The sequence below is a fragment of the Scomber japonicus genome, chromosome 3 (genome assembly GCF_027409825.1).
Source record: "Scomber japonicus isolate fScoJap1 chromosome 3, fScoJap1.pri, whole genome shotgun sequence".
Lineage (NCBI taxonomy): Eukaryota > Metazoa > Chordata > Actinopteri > Scombriformes > Scombridae > Scomber > Scomber japonicus.
In genome coordinates this window covers 39,446,180-39,462,690 of record NC_070580.1, presented here as the reverse complement: position 1 = coordinate 39,462,690, position 16,511 = coordinate 39,446,180, and the positions used below count along the sequence as shown (strand labels likewise).

Below are 16,511 nucleotides of genomic sequence, written 5' to 3'. Positions count from 1 at the left end.
ATCACAGAGGAAGGCTGTGCTTCTCTGGCCTCAGCTCTGCGGTCCAACCCCTCCCATCTGAGAGAGCTGGACCTGAGCTACAATCATCCAGGACACTCAGGAGAGAGGATCCTGTCTGCTGGACTGGACACTCTCAGGTATGGACATACAATGTGTGATAGAGGAGGAAGAGCTGGAAACATTTTCTCTGTCAGAGCTGATCACAGATCTCAACTGAATCTTTGACTTTTTCTTCTTTCTAACTGAAGTTTCCTGTAAATGTTGAAAGTTAAACCTGATTAGATTCAATCAGGGTTTCAGAAGGATTGGGATAGTGGATTCAGATTGGATCAAAGTGTATGAAAGCCCAACCCCACATTAGAAGAGAATAATAAAACAGTAGACTAGAGCCATGTAACGTCCATGTTAGCATGCTGAAAGAGAACGTGCTGCTCTGACCCCCCTCCTCCTTTCAGCCTGCAGCCTGCTGGAGTCCGATGGTTGACACCAGGTCCTTGGAGGTGTAAGTGTGCTTTTATTTTTATTTTAGTTTATTTTATTTTATTGTGAAGAAAAACAAGAATTAAAAACAGAAACAAACAAACAAGAAGCATAAAGTCAACATTCAGACTAACGACCAGAACAACAAAAAATAAAAGAACTCAATAAATAAAACATTAAATATCTGTAAAGTTATAGTGTGCGTGTGTGTGTGATGTCATCATCAATAACTGCAGCTGTATTATGTCTCGTTCTCTCCATCAGATTTCTGTGAACTGGAACTGGATCCAAACACAATGAACAGAAACCTCAAACTGTCTGGTAACAACAGGAAGGTGACACGTGTGGAGGAGTATCAGTCATATCCTGATCATCCAGACAGATTTGACTTCTGTCCTCAGCTGCTGTGTAGAAATGATCTGACTGGTCGCTGTTACTGGGAGGTCAAGTGGAGAGGATGGGTTTCTATATCAGTGAGTTACAGAAGAATCAGCAGGAAAGGAGACAGTAAAGACTGTTGGTTTGGAGCGAATGATCAGTCCTGGAGTCTGTTCTGCTCTGATGATGAAGGTTACTCTGTCTGTCACAATAAGAGAAGAACACCCACCCCCTCCTCCTCCTCCTCCTCCTCCTCCTCCTCCTCCTCCTCCTCCTCCTCTGTCTCTAACAGAGTAGCAGTGTATGTGGACTGTCCTGCTGGCACTCTGTCCTTCTACAGAGTCTCCTCTGACACACTGATCCACCTCCACACCTTCAACACCACATTCACTGAACCTCTGTGTGCTGGGTTTGGGGTCTACTGGTCTGGTTCTGGTTCCTCAGTGTCTCTGTGTGGTTTGTAGGAAGGAGAGTCTCCTCCTGTCAGAGAAAGGTTCTCATGTTATTTAGTACCAACCTGATCTCTCACTGGTTGTAAATAGAGTTTGTAAAGCCAACATGGTTTCCACATGACTGACAGTTAGTTAGTCAGTCACATATATCCACATTTAAAAAGCTGTAAAACAGAAGCTGATTTTCTCAGAGCAGATATCTCAGTCTGTTAGAGGACTGTTTGGAGGTTGGGAGGTGGTGGCTTTGATCCTTATGAGTCTCAGTCAATGTTCAAGTCCAACACCCAAAGTGAAACTCAGAAGCTCTCAGAGAGAAAACCACCAGCGGCTCAAAGTTTACTGAAACGTCAAGTTGTGAGCGAGCTTTTTAAACATGTTGGAAGAGTTTAGCCACTAACTATAACACACATAATGACAGGAAGTATCTGCTGGCCTATAGAGGAACTTTGTTCTTTCTCCTCTTATTTGCTTTTTTGGCTTCTTGTTCAATGACTTGTTTTTTGAATCATATAGTGGATTCAGAAACCAACATGTTTTTATGTGTGTCTCTACTGGATGTGCATGTACAGCTGTCAATCAACATGATGATTCATCCATTCATCAATTCATAGTTGTGTCTCTAAAATGTCAGGAAATAGTGTAAATAGTGTGAAATGCTGGTTGTAATTGGACAGAGTCAAAGGCAGCGTCTTTAAATGTCTCATTTAGTCTGAACTAAAGTCCACAACATCAAATATTCAGTTTATTATCATGTGAGACAAAGAAAAGCTTCAAAAGGACTAAAATGATGATGAAGTGCTGATTTAGTGTTGATGGATAATCAATGAATGGACTAATAGTTGCAGCTCTGGCTGTATGTGAACAGAATATTAGAGGACAAACAGCTGACAGTTTAGCGCCTTACTAAATATCCACAATAAAAAGCTCATTTACACCATCATTCATCTGTTTCTAATCTTTTCACATGTTTCTTATTTGCTGTTTTTGTCTTTTTACCAAGTAAAGTTGATCATTTGTATGTTTGTGTTACTCAGGCAGAAATAAATGGAACTGCTGTATCACCTGTTATGTCCAATAAAAAAAGGATGATCAATAATAATAGAAGCTTTCATTTGATCTGTCTTTATTGTCAGATTGAGAAAAATGTCCCTCTAATAATAATGTGAACATTATTAATAGTTGTCTAGTTTCTTCACAGTTTAGTGCAGGGTTCAATGCTTTCCTGCATTCAATCATTTTCTTCTGCTGCAAACTAATCGAAGCTTGATAAGCACAGTTTCAGGAGCGGGAACACACACCAATTACAGTCCTTCCGGCTCCTATATAAACAGACATAACCATCGTCCCCCTCGTTCACTCGCATTCGCACAAGAACTACTATCGTTGATTGTCAAGAAGTTACTTATTAATTTACAGTGACTTACCCGTACCACGGCATGGATTTCATCTCTCTGTCTCCCTCCGATGATGAGGTCTTCGGAGGTACACCGCTTACTCAACGCCAAGGTCTCCAACCAGCCGAAGGAGCCGCCATAGTCTCGGTGCCTGAGACTTCACCATCCCTGCTCCTGAACCAGCTGAGAAAGCGGTCGACTCCTGCAAGCTCCGTGTCCTCCATAGTCACCATCGCGCCCGGATCATCTCTCCTCAACCTACAAAACTACAGCTCATCCGATGACTCCTCCACCTCTCCAGGTACACCTCCCCCACCAGCCAAAAGAGGACGCGGCGAGGATAACGCTGCGAGGATAACTTCAGCCCCCAAACTTCGCTCCGACACCGACGTCTCCACCCGCAGCCGCTCGATGCACCACCATTCCCCACCAAGGTCCACTACCAGCCAGTTTCCCTCAAAAATCTCAGACTGGACCATGGCCACCCTCCATAAGGCACTCAGGGAGAGGGGAATCCACTTCAACCGTGCCAACAACAAGGCCAAACAGTTCAACAGCCTCATGGCCGCGTGCTGCTCCTGCAGCACCGTTCACACCAGCGTCCTTCCAAATGACGCCACCACGCACGCCGAACGTGGTGACATCAGAACCCCGCCTAGAGAGGTAACTTATTCTCAACCTCAAGCCTCCAGTAATAAAACAGCATATCAAAGAAGGAAGAGTGCTTCAAAGCATAGAAAAACTCTAGTTACCACTCACCAGTCTCTGCATGATACTGCAGCCACCGTTCACCATAAGCACACATTACAATCAGTTGGGGAGAAGGAACCTGGCACCAGGGTGCCAGGACCCCCAGCCCTCTCCTCACACCCAGCCCACCTCCTTTTTTCAGCAGCCGTGGCTGGCACCGGGTTGCCAGTACACACTGCTTCTCTCTCTACGCAGTGTAGACATACCAACGCAGTAGCTTATCATGGCACCGGGATGCCTGAAAGCTTTGCTGCCCTCCATCTAATCCCAATTAATGGCCAATGGGGCGTACGGCACCGGGATGCCAGCGCCCCCAGCTTTCTTTTCTTCTATCCAACAGCAGCAGGCTGCCTCAGCAGGAGCTGATAGCACTGAGATGCCCGAACATTTTGCAGCTCCTTCCAACCAATACCAGCTCTCAGTGTCTCACAGGACGTATGGCACCGGGATGCCAGCCCCTTTCCTCACCCTCCTTTCCCTACTTTTCGCATTAGCCCTCTCGGTATAGCAACTCGGAAATACTCCGGAAAGCAGCGGATCATCATTGATCTTTCAGCTCCGCACGGCAGCAGCGTCCCCAGCGTTAACAGCCTCATTCCGAGCGAAGACTACTCACTTCACTACGCTACCATAAACCACGCTATCGCACTCATTAAACTCACAGGCAAAGGTTCATGGCTTTCAAAAGCCGACATCACCAGTGCATTCAAAGTTCTCCCTATCCACCCGGATTTCTGGCGGTTTTTGGGTGTCCAATGGTGAGGTACATACCACTTTGCAGTAAGACTCACCTTCGGCTGCAAAAGTAGTCCCAACCTGTTTGACACCTTATCAGAAGCCCTATGCTGGATATTATCTAATAATCACGGCATCCAGTTTCTTGTTTATGTCTTAGATGGTTTCCTTCTCATTACCCCCCCTTCTTCTCCTCCCGCATCTGGCATAGTCACTCTGACCTCCGTGTTTACCGACCTTGGTGTCCCACTGTCGGCGGAAAAAACGGAGGGCCCATCTTCATCATTAGAGTTCTTGGGCATCACCCTTGATACTAACTTGTTCCAGCCGTCTCTCCCCATTGAGAAGCTTAACCATATCTGTCTCCTCATCTCTAATTTCCTCTTGGCCCCATCTTGCACCAAACGTCAATTACTCTCCCTCCTCGGCCACCACCTGCTGTCTATTGCATCTTCAGTCCCGTCGCTTCTGTCATCCGTCTCACTGAATCAATCATGTCTCGCCGAGCTGCGCTTGTGGCTCCATCTCCTCGATCTGAAACGGTATCTCCTTCTTTTACGATGACCAACTGACCAACTCCCTAGACATTCAGCTCTTCACTGATGCCGCCGCTCCCTCTGCCGGTTTTGGGGGGTTTCTACAGCGGTAGATGGTTCGCATCATCATGGCCCCCAGAGCTCACGAACAATCGCCAGGTCGCTTCCTCCGCCTCTTCGAAATCTACCCGCCGCCGTCCTATGGGGACATGAATAGTCCAGTAAATCCATTCTCATACACTCTGATAATCTTTCAGTAGTTGACATCATTAACAAAGGTCGCTCCAACTCCTCTTCAATCATGCCATTCATGCGTCGCTCACGTGGCACTCCGTCACTAACCAATATATCCTCCACACCGCTCACGTCCCTGGCCACCAAAATACCATCGCTGACTCTCTCTCATTTTATGTTCCAGAAGTTCAGAAACTGGCTCTGCATGCCAAACCACTGCCGACTAGTTCCTCCATATTCTGCACTGACTTTCAATCTGTAAATCCATCTTTAATACCCCTGATTGTTGAATCCCAAAACCATATAATTAACGGCTTATCAGCTTCTAGCCCTAACCCTCCCACTGGACAGCTTGGAATAATTTCCAACACTTTCATGACCGACACAACATCATTTCCCCCTCGTTCTATCTCACCACCGTCACCTGCTACATCACCTATGCTCATTCTGCCATGAACATAAGAACGCCTACTATCAAATCCTACCTCAGCGGTACTAGTCTTTCTCCAAACTAATCACAGGTAATCCAGCTCAGCCTTAAACCATCCCCAAGTAAAGTCACTTCTCTCCAGTCTCCTCCACCAAGAACCATCCAAACCTCCTAAACGGCTTCTTCTTACCGCCGAACTGTTGTCCGCTTGCCTACTCACTATTCGCTCAGGATACCTAACTCCTCACATCGCCCTGACCCTCGCAGCGATGTTCATGTTAGCATTTTACGGTTTCCTCAGATGCTCAGAATTCACTGCGTCATCATCCCACTTCGACCCGTGCCGTCATGCTTGCATCTCTGACTTATCACTATTTTCTGACAACACTATAGTACTCCACCTGAAGAAAACTAAAACTAATCAATCCGGCCATCCTACACCAGTCTTTTATTTTAAAAACCAGTCTCCCATAGATTCATACGTCATCCTCTTCCACTTCCCCCTCCTCTTCCTCTTCCCCCTCCTCCTCCTCTTCTTCCTCCTCCTCCTCTTCTTCCTCCTCCTCCTCTTCTTCCTCCTCCTCTTCCTCTTCTTCTTCTTCCTCCTCTTCCTGTCCTGCTGGCACTCTGTCCTTCTACAGAGTCTCCTCTGACACACTGATCCACCTCCACACCTTCAACACCACATTCACTCAACCTCTGTGTGCTGGGTTTGGGTTCTGGTTTGGTTCTGGTTCCTCAGTGTCTCTGTGTGCTGGGTTTGGGTTCTGGTTTGGTTCTGGTTCCTCAGTGTCTCTGTGTGCTGGTTTTGGGTTCTGGTTTGGTTCTGGTTCCTCAGTGTCTCTGTGTGCTGGTTTTAGGACGGAGAGTCTCCTCCTGTCAGAGAATTTAGTACCAACCAGAGGGCTGCTGCACAAAACCTAGATAGCAGATTAAGCCGGGATTTTCTGGTTAACATCAGGAGCATCAGTTACCATGGAGATTTATTCAGTTACCATGGAGATGTATTCAGTTACCGTGGAGATGTATTCAGTTACCGTGGAGATTTATTCAGTTACCATGGAGATGTATTCAGTTACCGTGGAGATATATTCAGTTACCATGGAGATGTATTCAGTTACCGTGGAGATATATTCAGTTACCGTGGAGATATATTCAGTTACTGTGGAGATATATTCAGTTACCGTGGAGATTTATTCAGTTACCATGGAGATATATTCAGTTACCGTGGAGATATATTCAGTTACCGTGGAGATATATTCAGTTACCGTGGAGATTTATTCAGTTACCATGGAGATTTATTCTGTGCGGCTAGCCGGCTCCAGACCAGGCTAACAGCCAGGTTTAGTTAATCCTGCTGTTTTATTTGTTCAGTGGGAAATAAAAGTGTTTTAAAGTGAATTCATATATTCATATTTATCAGCCTACATTAAAATAGCACAGATACAGTATCACTGTAATAATTGCTGCAGGGTCCCAAAGTTGAGCAGCGTGCAACGCGGAGCCCTCACCATCCACAGATGATCTGTGTTTCACTACGTTTCTTCACAAGAGGCATGTTCTTATATTCAGGTAGAGATGCTGAACATGTGAGTAAAGGCTCTGTTATGTTTGCAGCTCTGTCACATTTGGTAGGCGGCTCATTGTGAACATGATAAGTAGACTTCCTCCTTGAGTTGTAATTATGACAGTTTCAGTGGAGCAGTGTTATGAAGTGTTTATATTTGGACTACTTCCACATTCAGTCGCTCCGTTATTGTCACTTTAATTACATCACACTTATTTCTCTTTGAACATTTGTGTTTCACCTCCTCATTAGTTTCCACTAGAAGCTGTTGCTCACTTGGTCAGAGGTGTGCAGCACGTGTTTTTTCCATGTCTGCATCAGTAAATCTGTGATATCTGAATTACTGAGACCTGGCTTCACATATTTCTATTTCATCATCCTGGATTGGTGAACATGCAACACATGAAGCCAGAATGAACTGATGATACAGTATTTCTAAATTTACTTTACTTTAAATTTACTGATATTTAATTAAAAAAACATTTGTTCTTAAAAAAAAGAGAAAATTATTTATTTATGTTTAAATGTTTAATAAGTTTTTCTAAAAAGCCAGTTTAAATATATAATATATCATATATTAGATATTTTCTAAAATCATCTGTTTCTGGTCAAATGTCGCCCTCTGGTGGACATCAGCCGTAACTACAAGCAGAGCTGCAGACACATTTAATGAACACAGACAGGAAGTGGGGGGCGGGGCTTCTGTGAGCAGCAGACAGGAAGTGGGGGGCGGGGCTTCTGTGAGCAGCAGGTTTATGGGTGACTGATTACTGACTGAAACTGGCAAAGGTCACAGCGAAGGAAACGGCTGCACACCGAAACTGTCTGAGAAAACACTAACAAAGGAGGACAGGTGGAGGACAGGTGGAGGACAGGTGTTGGACAGGTGTAGGGGACAGGTATTGGACAGGTGGAAGACAGGTGTAGGGGACAGGTGTTGGACAGGTGTAGGACAGGTGTAGGGGACAGGTGGAAGACAGGTGGAGGACAGGTGCTGGACAGGTGCTGGACAGGTGTTGGACAGGTGGAGGAGAGGTGTTGGACAGGTGTAGGGGACAGGTGTAGGGGACAGGTGTTGGACAGGTGGAGGAGAGGTGTTGGACAGGTGTAGGGGACAGGTGGAGTACAGGTTTAGGACAGGTGTAGGGGACAGGTGCTCCTCTGTCTGGACAGGTGGAAGACAGGTGCTGGACAGGTGGAAGACAGGTGGAAGACAGGTGGAGGACAGGTGTTGGACAGGTGTTGGACAGGTGGAGGTGTAGGGGACAGGTGGAGGACAGGTAGAAGACAGGTGTTGGACAGGTGGAGGAGAGGTGTTGGACAGGTGTAGGGGACAGGTGGAGTACAGGTTTAGGACAGGTGTAGGACAGGTGCTCCTCTGTCTGGACAGGTGGAAGACAGGTGTTGGACAGGTGGAGGACAGGTGCTGGACAGGTTGAGGACAGGTGTTGGACAGGTGTTGGACAGGTGTTGGACAGGTGTTGGGGACAGGTGCTGGACAGGTTGAGGACAGGTGGAAGACAGGTGTTGGACAGGTGCTGGACAGGTGTAGGACAGGTGCTGGACAGGTGGAAGACAGGTGTAGGGGACAGGTGGAGGACAGGTGCTGGACAGGTGGAAGACAGGTGTAGGGGACAGGTGGAGGACAGGTGTTGGACAGGTGTTGGACAGGTGTAGGGGACAGGTGTAGGACAGGTGTTGGACAGGTGCTCCTCTGTCTGGACAGGTGGAGGACAGGTGCTGGACAGGTTGAGGACAGGTGGAAGACAGGTGTTGGACAGGTGTAGGGGACAGGTGTAGGACAGGTGTTGGACAGGTGTAGGGGACAGGTGGAAGACAGGTGCTGGACAGGTGGAAGACAGGTGGAGGACAGGTGGAGGTGTAGGGGACAGGTGTAGGACAAGTGCTGGACAGGTGTTGGACAGGTGTTTCACAGGTGTAGGGGACAGGTATTGGACAGGTGGAGGAGAGGTGTTGGACAGGTGTAGGGGACAGGTGGAGTACAGGTTTAGGACAGGTGTAGGGGACAGGTGCTCCTCTGTCTGGACAGGTGGAAGACAGGTGTTGGACAGGTGGAGGACAGGTGCTGGACAGGTGTAGGACAGGTGGAAGACAGGTGTTGGACAGGTGGAGGAGAGGTGTTGGACAGGTGTAGGGGACAGGTGGAGTACAGGTTTAGGACAGGTGTAGGGGACAGGTGCTCCTCTGTCTGGACAGGTGGAAGACAGGTGTTGGACAGGTGGAAGACAGGTGTTGGACAGGTGGAGGAGAGGTGTTGGACAGGTGTAGGGGACAGGTGGAGTACAGGTTTAGGACAGGTGTAGGGGACAGGTGCTCCTCTGTCTGGACAGGTGGAAGACAGGTGTTGGACAGGTGGAGGACAGGTGCTGGACAGGTGGAAGACAGGTGTAGGGGACAGGTGGAAGACAGGTGTTGGACAGGTGGAGGACAGGTGTAGGGGACAGGTATTGGACAGGTGGAGGACAGGTGTTGGACAGGTGGAGGACAGGTGTAGGGGACAGGTGGAGGACAGGTGGAGGACAGGTGTTGGACAGGTGGAGGACAGGTGGAGGACAGGTGGAAGACAGGTGTAGGGGACAGGTGGAGGACAGGTGTTGGACAGGTGTAGGGGACAGGTGGAGGGCAGGTGTTGGACAGGTGGAGGACAGGTGGAGGACAGGTGCTGCTCATCAACAGGTAGACACACCTGTCGGCAGGTCCCACTGCAGCCATGTTGGGACGAACAGGAAGTTTGGGTGGACGTTGCAGGTTTGAGCTCCAGCTGTGCCGCTCCCTCTCCCCTCCCCCCCCGGAACTACGTTACCCAGCAGGCAGCGGGGGCAGGAAGTACAGGAATGCGCAGGAGGCGGGACAGATGGGTTCAGCTCAGATCAACCACATCTTAAAGGTGTCTGCTCCTCTGCTCCTCTGTCTGCTCCTCTGTCTGCTCTGTCTCCTCCTCTGTCTGCTCCTCTGCTCCTCTGTCTGCTCCTCTGCTCCTCTGTCTGCTCCTCTATCTGCTCCTCTGCTCCTCTGTCTGCTCCTCTGCTCCTCTGTCTGCTACTCTGTCTGCTCCTCTATCTGCTCCTCTGTCTGCTCCTCTGCTCCTCTGCTCCTTTGTCTCATCCGTCCATCTTCTGTTTCCAGGCCAACGAGTACAGCCACATCCTCCCCAGAGGCCCGGCGTCCCACGGTGTCCTTGGTTTCCATAGCAACATGTTACCGTCCAACCATCCCGGTGAGGACCGTCGCAGCAGCGCCACCTGCCTGCCGGGCCGCGGCGGGGTGCTGTTTGGTGTGTTTGACGGACACGCGGGCCCAGCGTGCGCTGACGCCGTCAGTCAGAGGCTTTTCTACTACATCACCGTGGCAACGCTGCCGCTGAGGATGCTGGAAGAGCTGGAACGGGCGGTGGAGGAGGACCGGCCCGTCCCCCCCCTGCTGGAGTGGCACAAACACCCCCAAGACCACAGCTGCCCCGACGGGGGGGCAACATCCTTCCACAGCCTCAGAAACTACTGGCTGGAGAGACTGCAGGAGGAGGAGGAGGAGGAGGTAATATAACCAATTAACTACCTGGGGGGTGGGGGGGGGGGTGGCATCACAGGTCCTCTCTTATCATCTCTCTGCTCTGATTGGCTGCAGGATGGCGACATGTTGAGTTCAGCGCTGGTCAACGCTTTCCGGCGACTCGACTATGATCTTTCTGTGGAGGCGCAGGTCCACCTGTCCTCGTCCAGGTGATGATTCATTCCACATGTTAGCTAGCTGTTGTAGCTAGCTGTGGTAGCTGGCTGTGGTAGCTGGCTGTGGTAGCTAGCTATGGTAGCTAGCTGTGGTAGCTCGCTGTTGTAGCTAGCTGTGGTAGCTCGCTGTGGTAGCTAGGTGGCACCAAAACAACCAGAGACTACAGCCTCATGATGATCCTTTAATGTCAGCTGGGTTACTTTAGTTTATTATTATTAGAGCCTTCACAGATGGTCTTCATATTAATAATTCATCTGTTCTTGATTAAACTGATAATTAGAATAATATCATAAAGATTAAATAACAGTTTGTAGATGTGAAGCTTGTTTCTGTGCACAGACGCGTGTCCCTCCCTGGGGAGACGGGGTCTCTGTCCTGCCCCCTGCGGGTGGCGCTGTCGGGCTGCACCGCCTGCGTCGCCCACATCTCCAACGGCATCCTGCACGTGTCTAACCTGGGGGACAGCCGGGCCGTGCTGGGCGTCCAGGATCCGGACGGGCGCTGGTCCGCGGTCAGTCTCACCAACGACCACAACGCCGAGAACCCCGACGAGCTGCAAAGGATTCTGGGAGAGCACCCGCCATCGGAGCTGAGGACGGCGGTCCGCCATGACCGGCTGCTGGGTCTGCTGCTGCCCTTCAGGGCGTTCGGAGACGTCCGCTTCAAATGGAGCGCAGAGATGCTGAGTCGAGTCTACGAAACCCGACCGGACGTCCTGTCTGCGGTCAGCGAGGCGGTCCGGACGCTGCCGCCGCACTACCTGACCCCCCCGTACCTCAGCGCCGTGCCGGATGTCACCCGCCACCGCATCACGCCTGCTGACAAGTTCCTGGTCCTGGCAACCGACGGACTCTGGGAGCTGATGCACCGACAGACGGTCGTCCAGCTGGTGGGACAACAGCTGACAGGTCAGTGATGTCACTGTGATGTCATAGGGTGGAGGTTTCGGGAGGTTTCTGGGGTTTCTGGCACAATTACTTTACTTCAAAGATCTGAATAAAGTCAAAGCTCCAACAACACTTGCAGTAAAGAAGTTCAGTGAGCTTTGACTTTCTGGGAGGAGCAGAAAGTTTCAAACCCACATTTGTTTTTCTGCAGGTCTTCAGCAGCAGAGACCCATAATTCCCGGCGTGGGCGCGACGCTGGGCGGCCTGCAGCGCTTCCTGCTGGAGAGGAAGGGGCGGGTCCTGTCGGTGCTGGAGGACCTGAACGCCACCACCCACCTGCTCCGTCACGCGCTGGGAGACGACGGCTACGGAGCAGTGGCGCCAAACCGCCTCACCAAGATGCTGAGTCTGCCGGCAGATCTGGCGCGGAGATACCGCGATGACATCACCATCACCGTCGTCCACCTGAACGAGCCCGACCTGTAACGCGCTCAGCTGACCGTCACCTAGGAGACAGATTACTGCTGTCTGTTGCTCTTTGTCTCCTGAGATGTAAATAACAAACTTTGGTTTCGATGCATCGTCCCAATAATAAAGTTCATGTTCAATAAGTTAGTGATGTTCTCCATCTACAGATCAGCTGATTAAACATTAAACCAGTAATGTTTTTGTTTATTTCATTAATTATTTGTAATATTGTGATATGAGTCATGTAAATAGGTCAGAGATAAATAATAAATGTTGGTAAGATGATGAATTAATAAATGAGTTAAACTAGATTTAAAAGCAGCATCAGGTTAAAACAGCAGCAGATAAATTCAGACCTCCGCAGCAAGACATCATGGAGGTTACAGCTCAACATCATTAATATATTAATACAAGATTTACATTTAGTACTTTTGTTGCTTTTATAGAAGGAAGGAAGGAAGGAAGGAAGGAGGGAGGGAGGAAGGAGGGAGGGAGGGAAGGAGGGAAGGAGGGAGGAAAGGAGGGAAGGAGGGAGGAAGGGAGGGAGGGAGGGAGGGAGGGAAGGAGGGAGGGAGGGAGGGAGAGAGGAAGGAGGGAGGAAGGAAGGAGGGAGGAAGGGAGGAAGGAATAAAGGAAGGAAGGAAGGAAGGAAGGAAGGAAGGAAGGAAGGAAGGAAGGAAGGAGGAAGGTAGGGGGAAGGGAGGGAAGGAGGGAAGGAGGGAGGAAGGGAGGGAGGGAGAGAGGAAGGAGGGAGGAAGGAAGGAGGGAGGAAGGGAGGAAGGGAGGGAGGGAGGGAGGGAGGGAGGGAGGGAGGAAGGAAGGAAGGAAGGAAGGAAGGAAGGAAGGAAGGGAGGGAGGGAGGGAGGGAGGGAAGGAGGGAGGAAGGGACTGAATTCAGACTCCGCAGCAAGACATCATGGAGGTTACGCCTCAACATCATTAATATATTAATACTAGATTTACATTTAGTACTTTTGTTGCTTTTATAGAAGGAAGGAAGGAAGGAAGGGAGGGAGGAAGGAAGGTAGGAGGGAGGGAGGGAGAGAGGAAGGAGGGAGGAAGGAAGGAGGGAGGAAGGGAAAAAGGAATAAAGGAAGGAAGGGAGGGAGGGAGGAAGGAAGGAAGGAAGGAAGGAAGGAAGGAAGGAAGGAAGGAAGGAAGGAAGGAAGGAAGGAAGGAAGGAAGGAAGGAAGGAAGGAAGGAGGAAGGTAGGGGGAAGGGAGGAAGGAGGGAGGGAGGGAAGGAGGGAAGGAGGGAGGAAGGGAGGGAGGGAGGGAAGGAGGGAAGGAGGGAAGGAGGGAGGGAGGGAGGAAGGAAGGAGGGAGGAAGGGAGGAAGGAATAAAGGAAGGAAGGAAGGGAGGGAGGGAGGAAGGAAGGGAGGGAGGGAGGGAGGGAGGGAGGGGAGGGAGGAAGGGACTGAATTCAGACTGAACTCCGCAGCAAGACAGCATGGAGGTTACACCTCAACATCATTAATATATTAATACAAGATTTACATTTAGTACTTTTGTTGGTTTTATATCATTTAAATCACATTTAAACCATTTTATACCAAAAGTCAGACTGAATGCTCCTGAAAATGTCAAATGGTGTAACCACAAAAGAATGATAGATATTAAATATTGTATCAGCTACAGTCTGTTTAAGTGGACTTATACTAATAATGATTCATTTAACACTCACACTGTTCATAATTAGTCTCTAACCCGAACACCTCAGTCACAGATTCATGGTGTGATGAATCCTTAAAGCTTTCAGAGATCAGACTTCATTCATTAGTATTCTATATAACTATAAAAAGGGAGCAATGAATTATATTAAATGTGAGGAATGCAACAGTATTTTCAAGTTTTTGAAATATTTTTTGAAATATTGATAACAAGTTGAACATCAGAAGACGTGTGTGATTTTGGGCACCAGGTGAAGCAGGCCGAGCCAATCAGAGCTGTAAACTCACCTGAGCCAATCAGGGTTCGGGTTACATGTAGTCGACACACAGACGGAGCAGACGACCGGTTCTTTGTTTCATCGTCATAAAAAGAGACAGAACCGTATCGTGGAAATAAAACTTTAGTTTAACGTGAATATTATAACAAATGTCTGTTAATGATGACGAGTCGGCATGAGATGATAACCGTGTTCAAAGCCACGATAACCGAAACCGCCAAATGTTCTGTCGTACCGTTCCTCAGGTATGAGACGTTTGTTGTCTAGTCTAGTCATATAAATCCTTCCTTCCTTCCTTCCTTTTGTCTTTCCTTCCCTCCTTCCTTTCCATCCTCATACCGTTCCTGAGGTATGAGACGTTTTTAGTCAGGTCAAAGACAGGAAGTGCTGGTCAAAGACAGGAAGTGCAGGTCAAAGACAGGAAGTGCAGGTCAAAGACAGGAAGTGCTGGTCAGAGACAGGAAGTGCTGGTCAAAGACAGGAAGTGCTGGTCAGAAATCCCTCAGGTGGAGCAGCTGCAGCGTAGAGTATCTCGACCCCTCACACTGTCATTACAGATTCAGGTTAAATTAACATCTGTCTTTATTTTTCTTCCTTTTAGGAACATTTTAGAGCTGGAATCATAATACCTTTAACCATGAAACCATGATATTGTTTCTTATGGTTATCAAACCGCCAGAATCTCATACCGGTCCATGCCTAGTGACGAGTTAAAAAACAACCAATGTTATATTTATAGAACCCACACAGGCCCCACCTGGATACACCTGGACACACCTGTAGTTTACCTGGATACACCTGGACACACCTGTAGTTTACCTGGATACACCTGGACACACCTGTAGTTTACCTGGATACACCTGTAGTTTACCTGGATACACCTGGACACACCTGTAGTTTACCTGGATACACCTGGACACACCTGTAGTTTACCTGGACACACCTGTAGTTTACCTGGACACACCTGTAGTTTACCTGGACACACCTGGATACACCTGTAGTCTGAGTGAAGAAAAGGCTTTTAATTTGACACTTCCTGTCAGCAGAAGAAGACACAGCAGCTCTGAGTGATTTCAAAATAAAATTTAATCAAATCTTAGAAAGCAGTTCAATAACCAATCAGCTGGCTCCATCTCCTGCCGGGCAGCTCACGGAGCTCAATCATTGGACAATACAAACAGGGGCGGGGCTATCACGAGGCCACGCCCAGAAATGCTAATTAAACCAACAGCTGGAACCAGGAAGTAAACAGATCTGTATCGACCAACCGGGGGGGAGGATATAAAAGGGGGCGGGGTCTAATGTCCAGTGTCCAATCAGAGGCAGTGTTGGATGAGTCACCGGCGCTGGGGCGGAGCCAGCAGCTGAGTGGCGCTGGCGGACTCCGGGAACAGCTGATGGTAAGCAAGCAGAGGGACGAACGCCGCCGTGATCACCTTACCTGCAACACAGGTAACACAGATCAGCTCTGATTGGCTCACAGCACAGGTGACAGCATCATGTGACAGGAAGTCTTACCTGCGAAGTATCTCCCGTGCAGAGCGCTGACGGCAGCCATCGCAGCTTGGACTGATGGACACTTAACGTACACGTTACCCTGGCAACAGGAAGAGGTCAGAGGTCAGAGGAGTAGAGGCTTCAGATATCACTGGTATGGTGATGGTATGGTGATGGTATGGTGGTGGTATGGGGGTGGTATGGTGATGGTATGGTGATGGTATGGTGATGGTATGGTGGTATGGTGATGTATGATGGTGGTATGGTGGTAGTATGGTAGTGGTATGGTGGTATGGTGGTATGGTGATGATATGGTGATGGTATGGTAGTGGTATGGTGGTATGGTGATGGTATGGTGATGGTATGGTGGTGGTATGGTGATGCTATGGTGGTATGGTGATGTATGGTGGTATGGTGGTATGGTGATGATATGGTGATGGTATGGTGATGGTATGTGATGGTATGGTGATGGTATGGTGGTGGTATGGTGGTGGTATGGTGATGGTATGGTGATGGTATGGTGATGGTATGGTGGTGGTATGGTGATGGTATGGTGATGGTATGTGATGGTATGGTGATGGTATGGTGGTGGTATGGTGGTGGTATGGTGATGGTATGGTGATGGTATGGTGATGGTATGGTGGTGGTATGGTGATGGTATGGTGATGGTATGGTGGTGGTATGATGATGGTATGGTGGTGGTATGGTGGTAGTATGGTGGTGGTATGGTGGTGGTATAGTGATGGTATGGTGATGGTATGGTGATGGTATGGTGGTATGGTGATGGTATGGTGATGGTATGGTAGTGGTATGGTGGTATGGTGATGGTATGGTGATGGTATGGTGGTGGTATGGTGATGCTATGGTGGTATGGTGATGTATGGTGGTATGGTGGTATGGTGATGATATGGTGATGGTATGGTGGTGGTATGTGATGGTATGGTGATGGTATGGTGATGTATGGTGATGGTATGATAGTATGATGGTATGTGATGGTATGGTGATGGT

At 48.9% G+C, this 16,511-nt stretch overlaps 3 protein-coding genes and 1 pseudogene across 6 annotated transcripts in view; 2 read left to right on the top strand and 2 right to left on the bottom strand.

Annotated features, from left to right (window-relative positions):
- The first annotated feature begins 2,746 nt into the window (after positions 1 to 2,746).
- Positions 2,747 to 5,629, top strand: LOC128355436 (uncharacterized; annotated as a pseudogene).
- A 2,163-nt stretch (positions 5,630 to 7,792) lies between these two features.
- LOC128355435 (uncharacterized) lies at positions 7,793 to 9,689 on the bottom strand. The gene is made up of 2 exons (XM_053315673.1): positions 9,521 to 9,689; positions 7,793 to 9,165 (listed from the first exon to the last, which is right to left on the bottom strand). Exons 1-2 carry the CDS (start codon positions 9,687 to 9,689, stop codon positions 7,793 to 7,795), a joined length of 1,542 nt encoding a protein of 513 aa, XP_053171648.1.
- LOC128355688 (pyruvate dehydrogenase [acetyl-transferring]-phosphatase 1, mitochondrial-like) lies at positions 9,688 to 12,095 on the top strand. The gene is made up of 5 exons (XM_053316013.1): positions 9,688 to 9,864; positions 10,104 to 10,511; positions 10,602 to 10,696; positions 11,043 to 11,611; positions 11,802 to 12,095. The coding sequence occupies exons 1-5, from the start codon at positions 9,688 to 9,690 to the stop codon at positions 12,074 to 12,076; spliced, it is 1,524 nt and encodes a 507-aa protein (XP_053171988.1). The 3' UTR covers positions 12,077 to 12,095.
- Positions 12,096 to 15,080: 2,985 nt separating this feature from the next.
- Positions 15,081 to 16,511, bottom strand: part of LOC128355637 (RNA-binding protein 39-like) — a 13,901-nt gene continuing 12,470 nt past the window's right edge. For all 4 annotated transcript variants that reach the window (XM_053315956.1, XM_053315957.1, XM_053315958.1 and 1 more), the window contains 2 exons: positions 15,525 to 15,603; positions 15,081 to 15,447 (listed from right to left, as the gene is read on the bottom strand). In XM_053315956.1, coding sequence (XP_053171931.1) covers positions 15,344 to 15,447; positions 15,525 to 15,603 — 183 coding nt within the window. In that variant the 3' untranslated portion in view covers positions 15,081 to 15,343. The remainder of the gene's footprint in view (positions 15,448 to 15,524; positions 15,604 to 16,511) is intronic.

Excerpts from the sequence above, each read along its gene's own strand:
- LOC128355435 (XM_053315673.1), bottom strand. The coding sequence starts at position 9,689 with ATGGCTGCAGTGGGACCTGCCGACAGGTGTGTCTACCTGTTGATGAGC. Across the intron at positions 9,166-9,520 it reads CTTCCACCTGTCCTCCACCT|ACAGAGGAGCACCTGTCCCC; the intron begins GTCCTCCACCTG and ends CCACCTGTCCAG.
- LOC128355688 (XM_053316013.1), top strand. The coding sequence starts at position 9,688 with ATGTTGGGACGAACAGGAAGTTTGGGTGGACGTTGCAGGTTTGAGCTC. Across the intron at positions 9,865-10,103 it reads AGATCAACCACATCTTAAAG|GCCAACGAGTACAGCCACAT; the intron begins GTGTCTGCTCCT and ends TTCTGTTTCCAG. Across the intron at positions 11,612-11,801 it reads GGTGGGACAACAGCTGACAG|GTCTTCAGCAGCAGAGACCC; the intron begins GTCAGTGATGTC and ends GTTTTTCTGCAG.